The sequence below is a fragment of the Herpailurus yagouaroundi genome, unplaced genomic scaffold, assembly GCF_014898765.1.
Source record: "Herpailurus yagouaroundi ecotype Mexico unplaced genomic scaffold, PumYag 159, whole genome shotgun sequence".
Taxonomy (NCBI): Eukaryota; Metazoa; Chordata; class Mammalia; order Carnivora; family Felidae; genus Herpailurus; species Herpailurus yagouaroundi.
In genome coordinates, this window is record NW_024412400.1 from 15364097 (window position 1) to 15382998 (window position 18902).

General features: G+C 40.9%; 1 protein-coding gene across 15 annotated transcripts in view; it reads left to right on the top strand.

The window, feature by feature from the left end:
• Positions 1-18902, top strand: part of NEK10 (NIMA related kinase 10) — a 230833-nt gene that overhangs the window by 8082 nt on the left and 203849 nt on the right. For 9 of the 15 annotated variants that reach the window (XM_040480008.1, XM_040480012.1, XM_040480014.1 and 6 more), the window contains exons 2-5: positions 9139-9249; positions 9472-9532; positions 15104-15234; positions 16774-16872. In XM_040480008.1, coding sequence (XP_040335942.1) covers positions 9176-9249; positions 9472-9532; positions 15104-15234; positions 16774-16872 — 365 coding nt within the window. In that variant the 5' untranslated portion in view covers positions 9139-9175. Of the gene's footprint in view, positions 1-5129; positions 5690-9138; positions 9250-9471; positions 9533-15103; positions 15235-16773; positions 16873-18902 lie in introns of those variants that run through there. The other 6 variants (XM_040480010.1, XM_040480018.1, XM_040480016.1 and 3 more) reach the window with 6 other exon arrangements.

Genomic DNA, 18902 nt, shown 5'->3' on the forward strand with positions numbered 1-18902 from the left:
TCACACACACACTGAGATGTGGATAGGTTGTTTTTGCAGTGCCCGGTTATGTCATATGCACAGTCAGAGCATGATAGATAATAAAATGCACTTAAAATAGGGTGTTACTGGATGAAATTTAATTCTATTTCATGGCTTAAAAGTACTTATAGTTTCTTGCAGTGCTGCCTAGCGTTAGGAACATGGATGTGTTAACTCAGTGTTCTCTTTACCCCGAAAAGGTCCAGGGGGTTGGGCTGAATCCATATTGACTTATTACCACCATGACTCATTTATTATTGTGACGTATTACCATGATGGCTGACTTAGGGGGTAAGACATTTTTGACCATGTCTTATTCAGCGCAGTAGCTTCAGGGCTTGGCAGGGATGAGGGGATCAATAATCACCTTTTGAAGGAATGAGTGAATATCATTGTCCCCTTTCTCACACAGAAACAGAGAATAGAATGTAATCTTGCTGTGTTTGGGGTCAGTAAGAAAAGAGAAGTTTGGTGTGCTACTTACGTTACTTTCATTGACTGGTTAATAAAAATGTTCCCTTCATATCATCTGGACCTTTTTTGCCTTTTCAATACCACCACTTAACATATGGGCCTCAGATTTCGTTTAACACAGGTGCACGATAAGCTATGTCTTGAGCAGGTTTGGGTAAGCAGCCACACGAGGCGTGAACAGACATACCACAGGCATCATCAGGCAGTGGCAGTGGAGGGCGTCCATAAAAGCTATATTCCTATCTGCAGATGTTTCCCTTTAGCAAGAATGGTGTGAGTTTGAATGGGACTAAAGCTTGGAAAAAGAAAATGATAACGGTACCTGTGGCCACATATTCTAGTTGATTTTGGGAGCATCACCAACTTAGGCTAAGTTGGACTTAGCACAGTCCAACTTAGGTCAGTATTGGCCAGAGGAAAATGAAGGCAGAGTCTTAAAAAGAGACTAACACATAGCAGATGGTCAATAAATATTTTTGGGAATGAGTGGGAGATGGCTAGAATACAATTGGAATTTTCTTATTCTTTGTACCTCCAAGTGCTTGTTTAAATAGAAAACAGAAAATTGTTTAAAGTATAAACTCTCTGCACAAGGAAGGTGTCAAGTCTACTGACTCAGGAGCAAGGCCATGATAATACCTGCCCTTGGCTGGCGACATACTCCTGCCAAAGGAGGTTCTGTAGCAACTGTGTCTTTGTTTTCCTCCATATGATAATATTAAAATACACCGCCTACCTATTTCACATGAGTGAGCAAGGAGGAATGAATAGATGTTTGCAAGCACCCCAGGGTCCAGGAGGTGAAGTTATGCAAGCATCAGTTGTTATTAGATCACCCTTTGCCCTCGGCTCAGGGCCAATGTCAACAAATCGTCCCCTTCCCATCTACCCGGAGCTTGCCATTAGGATTTAGGCCCTGAAGGTAAACTGGGCTGTGTTCTACTTTTAAAGGTGCTCTGTGGCCTTGGACACCTTTTTTCCTCTCTGGGCCTCAGTTTCCTCATGTATTAAATAAGGTGCACTGAATCACGATCTTCAACTGATGACCGGTCTGTTTTATTTGTCCTGTGCAGGAGTTTTGTTTTGCTTCATTTTTAATGTGAGTTTGAATCCCTTTAAGGGAGGGTGTATGCTTTCTCAGTTCTGACTGAGGCCCTATGTATGATCCCCTCTATACCTGTCATTCACTTACATTCTGTTCCAGGGCCTGGAAGGTGTCAGAAACCCCCACACTAGATGTTCTTTAAGGTTTTTCATATGACTGTTTCTGTTCTGCTAACTCCACACGTGTTTCCCATTGAAGAACAATAACAATGTGATATAAGGGATAAAATCAAGTCTACGGTTTAGAGAAGCAGACTCTTTTTCAGCTGTAACAGGTATAAGCAAGTCACGTTTCTTAGAGGAGTTCCTTGACTTTTTTGATCACTTTACTTTCAAAAAGAGAGAGAGAGAGAGAGAGAGAGAGAGTGTGTGTGTGTGTGTGTGTGTGTGTGTTTTATTTTCCAGTCATTTGACCAATTTAACATGACACTTTCTGTGCAGAATAGTTTTTTAAAACACAACCAATTTGGAAAGACCAAGCAGTATAGCTCTGTGAGATTAAGGGCTATTATTCTTTGTAAAAAGAAAACACTTTCTCTATTCTCACAGCACTTTTAATGAGCTAAACTGCTCAAGTGGCCGATGCAGTTTGTTTATTTTGAAATAATTTTAGATTTACATAAAAGCTGCAAAAATAGTACAGTGAGTTCCCTTACACCCCTCCCTCAGCCTCCCTCAGTGTTAGCCTCTTGCATCACCGTGGCATGATCAAGATTAAGAAATTAACACCCAACGAATTCATTTTAACACAGTTTTTGTTTGTTTTTTTTTTTTTTTTAACGTTTTTTTATTTATTTTTGGGACAGAGAGAGACAGAGCATGAACGGGGGAGGGGCAGAGAGAAAGGGAGACACAGAATCGGAAACAGGCTCCAGGCTCCGAGCCATCAGCCCAGAGCCTGACGCGGGGCTCGAACTCACGGACCGCGAGATCGTGACCTGGCTGAAGTCGGACGCTTAACCGACTGCGCCACCCAGGCGCCCATTTTAACACAGTTTTATTATTTCTGGTTAAAATTCTTTACATAAATTGTATCTTATTTTAACCACTTTGTTTTCAAAGAGCCACTATTAAAGGAATATTGAGAAAAAAAAATGCCACAGTAAAGGACTTAGAGAAATGATGTCTCGTTTTCACTGCCACTAGTTACGGGGCAGAAAGTTTTCTCAGTTCCTTTAATGTCTACTTGAGCACAGACAGAACTGCAACTTGTAATCTGATACGGAGGTTAACTGTCATTCATCAAAGGAAGTAAGGACTCCCTTGTGTTGGTACAAGGAAGTTATAAGTTCCTTTTGTGGTAAGCATTATAACAATTTATTTTAGTGTTTTTTTCAAAATAATAAACCTGATGTAGCCCAAGTGGTAATTAACTGGAGTCATGTTAAACTCTCTTACTGTTATTACTTTCCAAGTGCTGTTTTTATCTTAACCATTAGTAAATGTAGTAAATAAAGTGTGGTATTTCCAAAGATGCAGCCTAAGTGATTAATAAGGAAAAAGGTATTAGTGGGATTTGGAGCTATTTTCCATAATGAATCAAATGACTTTTCTGTTTTATCTTTAGTAAAGATGAGGCCATTTAAGGATCTTAAGTTAAGATCAACTGTGGAATAAAAAAGAATTTCCGGGTAAAGAATCTGAAAACCATATCACAAATACCCACCACATTATTTAGTCAGTGGGTTTATATTGTACAGTTTAGATTAATTACAGTCAGTCAGGTGATTTTACCGTAGCCCAGATTTCTTTCTCTGTTATATGTGTTTACCCTGCAATTACCAAGAGATCACGAGCAAATGAGGTGTGTTTCTCTGGGGACTTCTTTTAGCATTAACCCACATTTCAAACGACAATAGAAGATAGGAATTACTTTTGAGAGTCTCTTTGAAATGGATTAAAAAATTCAACAGTGAGTCAGTACTGTGATTATGTCTGTACTTGACTAGGACTGTAAACATCAAACTCATTTGGCGATCCTGTGAGGCATGGAGAGATCATTTCTCCTCCCTCTGAGATAGTATTTGGGTCCCATGACTGAAGTGGGCAAAAGGAAAAATACTGAAAGTTTCTGTTCTGAAAGTAATATGCACTAGGATTTTATGTATAATCTTTCACTTCTGTGCCCCCTCCCTTTTTTTTTTAAGAAAAAAAAAATACTAAATTTCAGTTTTCCCACTCAGAATCAAAGGAAAATCCACCTGAACACAAGTGTTTATGTAGCAAGTCTTGTAATCTCTTTGGCCTCGTCTCCTCTGTAAAATAAATGTCAGAAAATGCGTGGGTTTCCATTTTTTTTTTTTTTTTTTTTTTTTTTTTTAGCAGTGGAACCCTTTTCTCAAATGAAACTGTACACAGAGCCCCAGAGAGGTGGGACCGCTCTGGTTTCAAGTGAGGAGCCCACATTCAGTCTTCTTGGCCTTGTTTCTCCTTTCCCCGGGCTCACTCTCACCCTCTCCTGGCTGTCCTGGAATCCACAGCTACTCAGGTCCTCTCCGGCTCTACCCTTGGGGCAGTGGTTCTATTGCTGTGAAATCAAGATTGCTCTTTGGAAGGAGAGACTTCAGATTTCTAGGCTATTCAGGTGGTCTTCAGACTGGTACGTTACTGGTCCACGAGGAGACAAGTACAAAATTGAGAGTGTTTAGAAATGTTTACAGCAATTCAACATTGCTGCGATATTTAAGCACATGATCAGCGGGCTTACTTTGCTGGACAGGATATGGACCAACAGTATTGGTCCACGATAGATTTACGAATTTGAAAAAACCTAATAAGTTGTTTAAAAAGCACTGTTCATGAATATTATCTTATATAAAACTCCAGTTTTCCTCCTGAAGACTAAATAATTGAGATAATTCCTCAGTGTGTTCAAGACTTTTATAACATTACAAATATTCATCAGTTGATTTGATTTATGAGGAAGATTTATGAAAGATTTTTGAATTAAACGAGTAATGACACAGGTTTGTCTTTGAAATAGTTCTATTATCCATTGATCCATTAAATTTTTTTATACAGTAAATATTTGTTGTTTGCCTTCCTTGTGTGTGGTGAATAAGGGAGGTTCAGGGGCACCTGGGTGGTTCAGTCGGTTAAGTGTCCGACTTCAGCTCAGGTCATGATCTCACGGTTCATGGGTTTGAGCCCCACGTCAGGCTCTGTGCTGACAGCTCAGAGCCTGGAGCCTGCTTCAGATTCTGTGTTGCCCTCTCTCTCTGCCCTTCCCCCTCTTGTGCTCTCTCTCTTTCTCTCTCTCTCAAAAATGGATAAACATGAAAAAAAAAATAAAAAAAATAAGGGAGGTCCAATTCCTGCTTTATGGGGGAATCAGGCAACTGCAATATTTTGTGCATGTGGGGAGTCCAAGCTGCCCTAGGACACTGAGAAGGAGTGCCAGGCTTGGGAGGTTCAAGGAGGTTATTATCCTACGATCCTAAAATAATTATTAAAAAGCAAATAATTCATGCACTTTGCAAAAGATACCTTAGCCACTCCTTACAGATTATGACCCAAGTGTTTTCTGAGCTTTTGTACTGTGCTTGTATCACGCCATTTGCTATTTGGCGTGTGGGGATGTACTTGGGGATAAGGCAGACACGATCTCCGCTCACATGGGGCTTATGGTCTGGTGCAAGGATACGGGAAATGGACCAGAAGATTTCCAACACTGACGAGCTGCAGAAGGAGAGGAAACAGAGTGGATGCGGTAAGGATGAGTCTCTGGGGGTGAATATGTTGTACAGGTTTGTCAGAGGAGCCCGCACCACCGAGGGGGACATCTGAGCAGAGACCCGAATGACACAAAAAAGCCAGCCTGAGAATGAGAGAGGAACAGCAAGTGGCAAGTGCCGAGGCTTTCAGGCAGGAGTGAGATTGCCACCTTCATGAGCCAGGGAGAAGGCCCGCAGGGCTGAAGTGCAGTGAGCAAGAGGGAGAGAGGGTGGAAGGATCAGAGAAGTGAAAGTCACGGACAAGGTCGAGCAGAAGAGGGAAACATGAGGCTGTGCTGAGTGTGCATCCACAGCGAGATTCTCGTACCATTGCCGCCCACAGCCCTTCCGTTGTGGTTGGTGATCACAGGGACGAGGTGAGTATCCCACCCAGAGCCTGTCGCATCCCTGGGACCGGTGGTGTGTCGGGGTGTTGACTTCAGTGTTCCTTTGCTTCTTATAGCCAGTTCCTGTGTCTCCTTTTGGGGGGACTCCCCCCAAGCTCCTAGAGTCTCTTTACCCCCAGACAGAAGTGTATGGGTGGCGGTTAAGACCTTCTCTGGGGACCCTTAACCAGTGACTGGTATAATCTCTACTCCAGAGCTCCCCGTGGAACCATGCTAGGCTGCCCTCTGGAGAGCTCTGGCTTTGGGGAGCACCCTTGCTTGATCTTTCCGGAGGACCCTTCCCCAATAAATTGTCTTGACTTGATGTAAACTGCCCTCCCCGCCATTCCCAGGTTTGGATTATAACCGTCGGTGTAACGTGATCATTTTTGTTCATTTAAAATGGGGTTAGAGGAAATAGTTCAGCATTCTCAACTTCTCAAAGTTTTCTTCAGAATACTTTCCATTTCACCAGCCATCAAGTGGAAAGGATTTTGTTTTTTTATCCTAAGGCAATTGTCTGTTTCTACCGATTCCGGTGGATTTGTTTACTGTTTAATTAAGTGAAACGTTTCCAGAGACTTATCTATTCTCACTCTTCCAGCTCACAGAGTAGACTTTAATCTTAAATTGATAAAACTATTAGATGATTATTTCCTGTTCACACACCAGGTCAATCAAATTATGGAGATTAAACAAGGGAATAAGGCGGGGTGTTTAGCAGGGTATGATCTGGATAGATATGCTCTCCAAGGCTGGCAGAAGCAGCCAGTGAGCTTTTCCACACGTTTTCATGTGCTAATCTTTGTGGCTTTCGTTTCCTCCTTCGAACACAGTCTGTAGCTATGGTTTGCACAGGAACTGGAAGCCAGCAGGCCAGTGTGGAATTTTCCCTGTGCCCGGGAGGGAAAAGTAAAGTCAGATGCTATTCATTTTGACTGGATTTCCATTTATTTTAGAACATTTGGGAGCATTTTAATATCTCTGTATAAAAAGCACTTGGATCTCGGGCTTTTAGAAATTATTTACAGATTATCTGTCATCCATTCTTCCTCTCTTCCACTCTCTCCTCCTCCCGCCCTCCTTCCCTTCCTTCTTCTTTCTTTTTTTAGAGGAAAGTGAAATCAAATCTCTATCTGAATCCATCACAAAACATATTTTGAAGTCATGAAGTGGGATTTTATGTGCTTATGGTAGAATAGTATGCCCGTGGTAACCTGTTTTATCTTTAGCAGTTTTTAGTCGGAGATTGGACATGGTAAATGTTCAGTAAATATTTATTGATTGTATGAGTCTGTGGTGTTATATCCTAAGCACAATTCTAAAATATTATATTGCACTTTTGTTGGTGTGCATCTATGAAGAGAGCCTTGGTCCCCAACTCTTTTTTTTTTTTTTTTTTTTTTGGGACAGAGAGAGACAGAGCATGAACGGGGGAGGGGCAGAGAGAGAGGGAGACACAGAATCGGAAACAGGCTCCAGGCTCTGAGCCATCAGCCCAGAGCCCGACGCGGGGCTCGAACTGACGGACCGCGAGATCGTGACCTGGCTGAAGTCGGACGCTTAACCGACTGCGCCACCCAGGCGCCCCAATCCCCAACTCTTAATTCCCGCTCAACTCTGTCATAAATATGACAACTATACTGGAAAAAATAATTTTTAAATCCTTAAACTGTCTTTGCACATTTAACTGAAGTTTTGCTTCATTCTGTTGCAGTGAAACACCCATTGGCACATTCCTTTTTGCTTTAAATATCTCTGAAACACTTGGATTTTGACCATCGATTTCACAATACATGGAGGCATGCGATTATAAGACAGTAACACATGCTTTTTCATGCCTGAAAATAACACTGAAGTCAAGCTGTGGCATTAAAGCATAGTTGGAAAATTTTACATCTAATCAAATTAAACTGATAGTATATTTAATTTTGTATTTGCTATGTAATTGAAAGCATGGGTATCTTCAACTTTTTGTTTCTATTCTGGAAATTAAAACAATTGAATCAGAAATTGATTAAGGAAAAAAAGAGCAAACAAATAAGTTGCCTTCTGTTCGTTGGTTAAGTAATCTGTACTATTCCTTACTTATCTTTTGAGGGGATGTGGGAAACAGTATTAAAATTTATCCTGGGAAAAGTGACCATGATGACAGCAAAACTTATCTAGAAGATTGAAATGCCTATTGGGTTGTATTCCCAGGCTGGCCAGTCTCACTGTCCAGATTGTTTAAAAACAAACTTCAATTGAGTAAATTTTAAAGATAGAGAACAAACTGAAGGTTGCTGGAGGGGAGGTGGGTGGGGAGACGGGCTAAATGGGTGATGGGCATTAAGGTGGGCACTTGTTGGGATGAGTATTGGGTGGTATATATAAGTGATGAATCACTAAATTCTACTCCTGAAACAAACAAACAAACAAATGCATTTCTCAGCTGGAAAAAAAAAAAAAAAGATCTTATTAACTTTATTCAGTGATTCATGAATTGGACAACATACACTCTTGCAGATCGAAAGGAGCTCTTAGGAGTTTTACAGGCAGAAGGGAGCAAGAACAAGGAAGTTACACTGGTCAAAAAGTGGATTGGGTATTGCAAGGTTACTTTTCTTTAAAGGTATAGCATGAGTTTATCAGGCAGATTATTTAATTAATGCTGATGTGGTGATTCCTGATTGGCTAGTTTAAATTTTCATATCTGGGAGTGCTGAAAATATAATTAAGTTTGGTGACCTGGGGCTTAACATAAGTGACTCCATTTTGGGCCTGTTGGCTTGCTTTTGACAGGATGTTTGAGTGAGTGCAGGGGCTGTGCAGGACTGACCCAATTCTTGCTGAGTTCTCATTGACTACAGTTGACTCACCTGGGGTGGCAGTTTGAAAGATACTGGGGTGGCAGTAGGAATTCTGGAAATCCAGTGAAATTTTGTGTATTACCTCTGACACTGTAACACTTATTTGCAAATGGCTGGGGCTTTTTCCAGGCTCTTAGAAGGATCACCTATGATGGAGACGAACTCCTTGAATTAGCAGCATATAGTTAAGGATACTTGTTGAGAAAGACAAGTAGGATGGCATAAAAACATTCGTTGGGCTTCAGGTATTTGCTTATAGATGTATATTTAGGAAATCCCTAATGGGGGCACTTTTCCTGACAAGCAGAAACGTATATTTGTTGAGACAGTGGGTCAGAATATTTGAAACTGAGAATGACTCAGAAAACAGAGGCTTATGGGCTATTATACCTATAAACTATGCCCTAAATGTATCTGAAGGCCTTTGAAAGATAAATAATAAATGCTATTCATATGAACATTTTTATTGTTGTGTCAGAAATAAATGTTAGCTTTTACCTACTTAAGTATTATAAAGTGACTTTCGCCTGAGAATATTTTGGAGCACAGACTCCAACTAAAGTATTCCCCTCTGGTTTATTTTGAAAGGAATGCCATGTTAATTCTGGGGCATTGATGTTTTACAATGCCTGATCAAGACAAAAAGGCGAAGACCACAGAAAAATCAACTGATAAAAAACAACAAGGAGTCACCACCAGGTAACCCCTTACTGAGTCTATTTGAGAAACAGAGTAGACCTTTGAGAAGGGCTACTCTGGGTTATGGTGTTTACTGAAAGGTTTGCTCATTTCTAGAGGTTTAAAGGAAATGGATACATTTCAGTCTATACAGGCAGGCCTCGAAGGGCGACACCATGGGTGGGTGCCACTAGTTCACCTGGAATCTTTGGTTGGTTGACACTGTGTTATTCTTTCTCTTAGGGACTATTCAGATCTTAAAAGACTTCGTTGCCTTTTGAACGTTCAATCAAGCAAACAACAGGTAGTATGTTCAAAGGATGTGCATGCATTGATAAAAGAGAACTCACATGTTTCCAAAGGGATTAATTTAACATTTTTATGAACAGTGTATCTATTTTTCTTTGTTCTTTTATATGTTTTGTTTTTCTTTATCTGGCTGTTTCTCTCATCCCTGGTTCAGTCCTGCCAGAATTCAGCATCTGCAGCCTTTTCATTCTTCTTCTCTTTATTTTCTGTTTATTGCCATGTGTCCTAATTATCAAAGCTCTTCAGTCTAGAAACAGTATACTGTTCTATTGAATGCCTACCGTTTGACTCTTTGGAGTTTTGGGAACTTGATGTTTTCCAAAACACAAATTACTGAATTTTCTTTCTTCTCCCCTCCACCCCACCTCATGCTACCCAGTTCCTAGAGCACGACTCTTGATGTTTGCTGCAAACTTTATCTCACTGAAAATTCAGAGGGGAAAAGAGTCAATTTGGCTATTTTTCTGATAGCTTATATATATATATATGTTTAATTTTTTAAATGTATATTTATTTATTTTTGAGAGGGACAGAGCATGCGTGGGGGAGGAGCAGAGAGAGAGGGAGACACAGAATCCAAAGCAGACTCTGGGCTCCGAGTTGTCAGCACAGAGCCTGATGTGGGCCTTGAACCCACAAACTATGAGATCATGACCTGAGCCAAAGTCGACGCTTAACCGACTGAGCCACCCAGGTGCCCCAGCTTTTTTATATTTTTATCAGACGGAGAAAGAATGGTACCTCTGCTTGAATTTATCTTTAAACTTTTCTTTTTGGTTTTACTTCTGTAAGACTTTGGAGAATCATGAGATGAGAGGCTCTCTGTGAAGATTTGGAGAACAGCACAGCAATGCTAATAATAATGACAACAGCAGACACTTAGTTAGCACCTCTAATGGTAGGGATGGTTCTTGAATCCCAGTGACCTGGCACCAAAGTCTACTATGTCATACTTGTCTAAATAAATTTGTTGAAGAACTCTTGTATAGTAGGAATCTTGATGGATTTTGTTATATCCATCAAACTAACAGAGAACCACAACATTTTCATCTAGTTATTTATAGTCAAGGATGACTTTCCAGTGAATTGATGGCATATGAAGGCCAAATAGTATAGATCCTGTTTAGGGAACGTTTACCATGCGTCTGGTGCTTTATTTGCATCACCCCGTTGAGTGACCACGACTTCTGCTTTCGCAGAATAGGAAACTGAGGCACAAAGAATTAAGTGACTTTCTTGAGATCATACCGCCAGCTGATGGCTGGAATACAGGTCTGGGCCCAAACACTACATCTTCGCAATATATGCCTCTCCCCACTGAGTTGTCTTTTAAATGACTTGGGAAATGAGATTCCAGTTCAAAAAATAGTTGGATAATCTTTGATTCGGAGTAAACACGGTTGTGAAATACCTTTTCACCTATCAATCCTTCTCTGTTATTTCGTGCTATGGCCCCCAGGAGCAATTTCTTCCCATCCAGCTGTGTCAGCAGTCACTCTTTCTCTTTGTCTATCTCTGCTCTGCTAAAAGACTCTCCCTGGCTTGCTACTCACAAGCCTTCACGGACAATTGCCCCACATCACATCCATTCTTTTTTAGAAGGTAAGCAAGGTGACTCAGCATATGGTTTTGATTGTAGTTCCCAATCTTTCTCCCTGTCCATCCTAAGATGTAACCATGATGTCAGAGACTTCTATTTATTGCTTTTGTAATCCCTTCTCCCAAATTTGTCCTTCTCCCAAATTTCTTTCTTAAACTATCTTATCTATTTCTAAGACCCAAATCTAATGACACCACTTCTGCAAACAAGCTTTCTTTTATCTTGCATTCTCGAAGTGATCTCTGTCTTCCCAAAGCGTCTTTTCCCGCCCACAGTTGTAGCCTTATAGTCTTCCTCATTTTGGAAACACTTGTCTACGTGTCTTATTTCCAGACCAGACTATATATTTCCCAATGCCAGCAACTTTGACTTTGCCTCTGGTTTACTGTAGCCTTTGTTCAATGAGTTCTTGGTCAGTTTTTTTCATATTGAATTGTGGCTAAAAATTGAGTTACATCATGAGCATGTATAACCATATGGCCAGGGTAAAAGAAACACCAGTGGTGTCTTTTTTTTTTTTTTCTTTTTCTTTTGTTTTTGCCTCTAATCTTCCAACTTTGAAGTTCATGCTGACTAGATCTATTGTATCCCCTTTCAACACCACTTCCTTGTTAACACTTGGAGGGGTTAACTAAAGTGAATTTAATAGTTTCTTCTTCTTTAACAAATTTTAGAATTTGCAGTCTGTTGTCTGACAAGTTCACATGGCATAGCTTTTTGTCAGCTGTTTCATATGTACAAAAATGCATATTTGTAATCCTTGAATTATTCAGAAAGTAGATGGTTCTAAGAAAAAATGAAAATGTCCTCACTAATATGAAGGTCCTGAGGTCCTCAAAATTCATTCCTAATTCTATTTAATTTAGCAATGATAAATGTTATTCTGAACACCCTCTTCTCTTTATAGTAAAATAATATGGAGAAGAACGATATTGGAAAGAACAAATCCAGCATTTGTTTATATCTTGTTTGTGAGAGAAGGAAGTAAGGAGGTTTATGGATATACATAGAGTATGACAATTTATGATAAATTGAAGCCAAGACCAAAGAAGAAAGAAGAACAAGGGTCAGGGACAAAGTAGTTAGTGAGGCAGAAATGCCCATCGAAATAAGCAAGTGGGCCACACGTTTGGCTCTGAGATTTTTAGCAGTCAATTTGAAAAGGGTAATTTGGGATTAAGGCTCACTCACCTGAATTTCTGTTCTAACAAGACCTGGCCTGTTATTTGCAAATAGACCAAAAATGGCCAATTAATCTGTTGCAGAGGAAATTTGCTTTGCGGTTTAGGCAGAGAATTGCAAAGAACTGAGTGTCCTTTATTTGAATCTCTAATGAGCCAAGTCACTTCCCTGTTGTTTCCTTGTGTCCCAATGTTCTACTTTCGTTCTTTGTCTTGACTGCTCTGTGTATCTCTGTGTGTCTTGCTTAACCACATTAGAGTTTGCTGTTTTGTGGGACAGTCCCACAGTGTGACAGAACTGGGGACAGAGACGCACTGAGGGGACAGAGGAGCCCCCTTCGTCATAACAAGGTTACAATAATCCTAACCTGGTAAAACAAATCACTCAAGGAAAGGAATTGCCCCAGGGTTATTGAAGCAAAGTGAAATGAAATCTGGAGATTTCACCAGAGGTTTTCACAAATATTGAAGTAATCTGCCAAGAGCTGGAATTCAGTTTTCCCCCCCCCCCCCCCCCACATTCAAGGCCACGGGGAGCTGAGAAATCGGTTTGCAGTAAGTAAAAAAGATAGAAGAAAGAACAAATGAAGAACAAACAAATTACAGACTAGTTAATTGCCCCGAAATAGAAGAAGTTTTGATAAATACTGTGGAAAGAAAAGGTATAAGGCACAGTGTTCGTGTTCTGAGAGATAAGGTATGGAAAAGACATTTATAGATGTGACCAGGCAAGACAGGAATCCTGAATGAAGGGTGCAGACAGTAGGTATATGGATTTTGACCGGCATAAGGAGGCCACTTTTGGCTCAGATCACAGGGAAGGAGATGGTTCTTGAAGAAATGGGCTGGTTTTCCATCTGTGGAATTGGTGGAAAGGTATTATTGGTGAAATGAGTAGAATAATCAGGTATCTGAAGCAAGGAAAATAACAAGCATTTAAGCAAAATGGTGACTGGATGTTTCTATTGGAAGGAGTGATACATAATACTAGAGGAAATTGGGCAGCGTCTGAAGGCCCATCTGCGATTTTGTATGAGCCCATAAGCAACAGGGAATGTTGACATTTCCAAGCAGAAGTGACACAGTCAAATTTTTAGGAAAGTTCTGTGCTTCATCCTGTAGTCTTTCTTCTTTCCGCTCATGCTAGTCAGGCTGCTCAGGTACCTCTCATTTTCTGGAGTACACACAGATGTCCTCTGTCTTGCAGCCTGTAAAAGTCTGTCTGGAATACTCTGAAATACTCTTGGCATCCTGGTCCGTGGCCCACCCTGTCTCTCCCTTACTTTCTGCCACAACAAACCCTGGTTCACTCAACTTGCAGCCTCTTCTCGTGCTGGCTTACCCCTCCCCCACCCCACGGGACTCTGACCTTGAAGGCAGAGGTGGGTATCAGGCATGATAGGTGCTATAAGCGAGGTCCACACAGTAACGCCACCAGGGACGGAGTGAACAGCTCTGCCGGGAAGGCTCAGGCGGGTGCTCACCAGGAGGCTGAGCCGAGCCCTGAAAGGTGATCAGGAATCAGTCTGCAGCACATGCCCAGGAATGGAGTAGTCAAACACTAGGGTAGTTTCTGGGACAAGTGACCGGTTTAATGCGGCCAGAATGTGGGGCACGGTTTTATATTTCTCTGGCATGTTTTGTTTATTTATTTATTTGTATCATATGGACTTGCAGATTCGTAGTTTATTCTGTGGTGGATTTATTTTTCAGTACTGCATAGCAAATCATTCCAAAACTTAGTTGTTTAAAACAACGATCATTTACTGTGTCTTACCTATTCTGCAGGTCATGAATTCAGAGCAGTTAGCCTGGATGGTTCTGGTTCAGGTTTCTGCCACCGGGTGCCCACTAGCCATGATTCTTTCAACATCAACTGGGGCGCCGCTTCCAAGGTGGCTCATTCACATAGCTGGCAATGGGTGCTGTTTGTGGGTGGGAGGCTTCTCTCCACAGGGCTGTTTGTCCTCACAGCATGAGCTGGGGATTCCCCAGAACTACCCCCCTACATGTTGAAAAAAATTTTTAATGTTTATTTATTTTTGAGAGAGAGAGAGAGTGAGAGAGAGAGACAGGCAGAGAGAGATGGAGACACAGAATCCAAGCAGGCTCCAGGCTCTGAGCTGTCAGCACAGAGCCTGATGTGGGGCTCGAACCCACAAACTGCGAGATCATGCCCTGAGCTGAAGTCGGACATTCAACCGACTCAGCCACCCAGGTGCCCCTAGTTGTTCTTGTTGTTGCTGCTGTTGTTTTTAAGTTAATTTATTTTCAGAGAGAGAGAGCATACGTGCAAGCAGGGGAGGGGCAGAGAGAGAGAGGGAGAGAGAGAATCCCAAGAAGGTTCCCTCTCTCTGTGTGCAGAGCCTGACTTGGGGCTCAATCTCCTGGCTGTGAGATCATGACCTGAGCCTAAACCAAGAGTCGGACGCTCAACGGACTGAAACCCCAGGTGCCCTGAGACGAGCAAGTTTGGTTCATGTTGAGCTGCTGTTATAATCAAGGGAGACTGAAAATACATAAATAACTGTAAGATATGACAGGTGGCGTTACAAGCAATGAAGAAAAATAAAACAGCATAAGGCAGAAAGAGTAAATGTTTAAGTCAAAGATGTTTAAATCTTGGAAAACCCCTAAATTTGACTTGGCTATCATGTTAATTATTGTTTTGGGAAAAAACTCATTCCCTTTATCCGGCCTCCAATTACCCCTTCCCCCATTTTGTTACTTTGTTTATTCTATGCTGGATTGTTATCCTCACGGGCTCGTGCTTCTATTTCTGTAGCTTCCAGCCATTAACTTCGATAGTGCCCAAAATAGCATGACGAAGTCTGAGCCTGCCATCAAGGTGGGTGGACACAGAACCCGAGGTCAGTGGCATGAGTCCACAGAAGCTGTTGAACTTGAAAATTTTAGGTAAGAATCCAGTATCTCCCCTGCCTTCAACAACCTATTCTAATTAGCCCAAAACTTTGTTTGTCACGGGAGCTAAAATTTACAAGTGTTTCAGAATTTACCATGGGAATTCTTAATAATTTCAGTGTTTAAACCATTCCCAGAAATAGTGTGTAAATAACAGCTTAGTGGCTTTAGGTAGAACCGACGTGGGAGTTTCAGGACACCTTGCTGAGACACCTCCGGCATTTGTTCTATGAGGAAATGGTTCCAAGTTGTTGGCCTGGCTCAGCTGATTCCAGGCTTTGTCTTCAGCGTTTGGTCTGTCCATGCCTTGCCAGCAATGAGGAGGCATAAAAGAAGCCGTTGCTCTGAACAGATATGGTGGCTAAGGACTGTGGTTGTCAAAGCAACTGAGGTTTTCAGTTGAAGGGATTACACCTCACCTTTCACCTTGAAACTGGCAACCCACATTCATCTGTCCTGTCACCATTTAGACCTGCCAGAAGTTGCACATTTTTGTGGGCCACTCCCCTTCCAGGAGCTGGGTCTCTCGGCTTTACAATGTGCTGAGGTCATCTGGCACTAAGTGCTGTGTAAATAATGAATGGTATGAAATATCAACATGAATATTCTAGAATGATCATTTATTTATTTGACCTAGATTTCTTCTCCCTGTCATTTTATGGCAATGAATTTAATAGTCTACAAAAGGCATACGACAGTAAATGGTTTATATTTAGTGAGGAACACTAAATTCTTTAAAAATGCTTACATATTCAGTCTACTGGTATCCATGTACTAAGAATGCCCTCGCCTGGCTAGGGTAGGGACACGCTGTCCAATGACCAGTGAAAGACTGCAAAGGAAGAACAGTACAAATGACAACATAAGGCTATAGTACTTGCCTTTGAGGTGATGTGTTCATGTAATTCCAGATTATTGGCTTAGATCTTAAAATTGGTCTATTTTAATATGCACAAAAATAACATATATTTTGTAGCAGTGCCACCATTTTGTGCATTATCTCTTATCCTCTCCCAGGTTTAAAGTGGAATTTATAATTTAAAGTAGTATTTATAACCTCTTTAATGGGTTGTAATATCAGAAAAAAGAAGCCGAAAATGGGATATCTCCAGACTTTGTTAAACACACACACACACACACACACACACACACACACACACACACGCCATATGCAAACAATCAACAACCACAGAAACTTGTTTACAGCCTAATGCGGTGTCTAGATAATATGCACCAATCATTCTTTCTCTTTGCATACGCTTTTCCTCCTTCTGAACAAGTTTAGCTATTAAGTGTTTATAGGGAATCCTTTAGTTAAATGGTAAAATGAAATATATATGCTTGATTATAATCTTTATTAGCTTTATAATTTAATCCTTTTTTAACAGTGGACATGTGCCTTTAATAATGTGTTAAATCCTGAGAATCCTTCAATATTTGCATGAATATAGATGATCTTTGCCTGCATTGCTAACTTTGAGACAGGCTAAATAATTTTTATTACAAAATGCTTTTCTGTTTGTTTAATCTCAGTATAAACTACAAGAATGAGAGAAACTTCAGTAAACATCCGCAGCATAAACTATTTCAGGAGATCTTTACAGCCTTGGTGAAAAATAGACTCATATGCAGGTAAGACTGTCGCAGAAAAGACCAACAATTTACACATGAATGGCATATCTTATATATCTTATTTTTAGCATATGGTTTGAAGCAGTTTATGAGATTGGATACAACATACTTAAAGGATAAAACAGAACAAATATCATTTAGAAGGAGGCAAATGAATAGGCATTGCAAGTGATCTCATCAAAATCACTCTGATTAAATACTGAATTTTGCCAAATTTTGTGACAGATGAGGTAAAATGGGAAAACACCCATGTTACACTGTTTTTCTTATTTTTCTTACTATGAATTTGGATACTCAGGAGTTTATTTCCAGGGTCCTTATGAAACAGACACTGCGTAATCCCCTGGCCAACATCCTCATGGTACACTTTTTCAGTTGATACAAGGACTGATTAAATGGGCTGCCCCAGCTTTGACCTTGGGGAAAGGATGAATGTGTACCCCCCAGTACAGCCCAATGATGATATTTCTTCTCGGGACCAAGTTAAATGTTCCCTCTATTGATCTTCATTGTCTTAACACAAGTGCAGTGTTGGAACTATGGGGAAGGGTTAGCAAGACCTCTTTCTGTCTCACAAACATCAGGCGTCTTCGGTGAGCCATTGACTAGTGCTGGATCGTAGTCAGGACTGAATTTTCTATTCATTCTGGGCTGCTTGAAGTGAGAGCTGGTTATGCTGCTGCTAGTTACGAAGGTGGCTCCCAGCATTGTTACATGGATAGGACCTTGCCTTCTACTCTTCCCCGGAGGCCCAGGCCCTCTCCTGACAAGCAGCGGCTGAAAGGATGCCTATAAAGAACCGTGAATCTTCTGCATCGCTTTGTGACTCGATGGAGATATCTGAATTCTGCCCCAGTGAGATGGGAAAAAATTACTCCTGTTGGAAAATAGGAGAAATATTAAGAATTTAATGCCTTGAGCAAGATAAGACTTTGGCTTGGTCCAGTGCAATAGCTGACTTTAAATAGAACAGTATCCCGGTGGGTCCTCCATGATGAATCAGCTACAAAACATGCCTAAGTGGCAGCCTAACGATTTGATCTTTAGAAGGGGCTTATTTGGTATTAAATATTCAAGGGTTGGACAGTGGCTGCCAAATACATTTGTTTAGTTTAAAGCAATCCAGGATTGGGACTGCATCTATTATGTCTTTGTACCTGATTTAAGCAGAGGATTATAGGACTGGTTCAGATGATACAAAAAGCCTAAAATCTTTATCATGGCTATGGAATCGGGTCCCTGCTCAGTTCTTGATAGTATACTCAGATTGTTGAAAGATTAATGAACACTACAAAGGCCCTGAAATTGCCCTGGACTGTTTTCTCCCTGAGCTCTAACAGAGTACAACGATGGTTAGTAGCAGAATAATTATGCCTGAAATGGTATTAGGAAATGACGTTCTTTAATTCATTGTGAAGACGGCTCTCATGGACTCTTCAACGGATGTCTCATAGACCATTTATTGGGTCAGTACTTTGAGGAAGGAAGAATACTTCCAGAATTAAAGATGTGAGAGATGTCACTGTGTCCCCACTCTGAGGGCACTAGATGCAGAAATTGTTAGGGAAACTAATTGGGCAAGGGTTGGCATCCAACAGTTGAAAAGATCTTAACAATTCTGAAGTTAAGAGATCTCTTGTCAGGACCTTTTCAAATTCTTAGTGATTAATGAGGCATCTTAGATTGGATGGAATTACTGGCTTGCAACATGAGTAGTCCCTGGAAATCTTCAAACTAGGAAGAGATGATTATAGATCTCTTTGCCTTCATAGTACGAGAAGGAATTTAGGAATGTTGAACATCAAGGGCATCCTTTTATGTCATCCTTTGGCTGCTGATGGATTGTTACGTTCAGTTCTATTCTAAAAGCAAGGTTGGGTCAAAGATGGCTTAAGTGTAAAGGTCTTCCATTGTTCCTCACCCCATATGACCTTGCTAAGATAGTCAGAATTACCTCCCCTCCCCCCCCCCCTCTAAATTTAGACTTACAGAAGAATTACATCTCAGGGACTTTTCTGGTATAGCTTCCT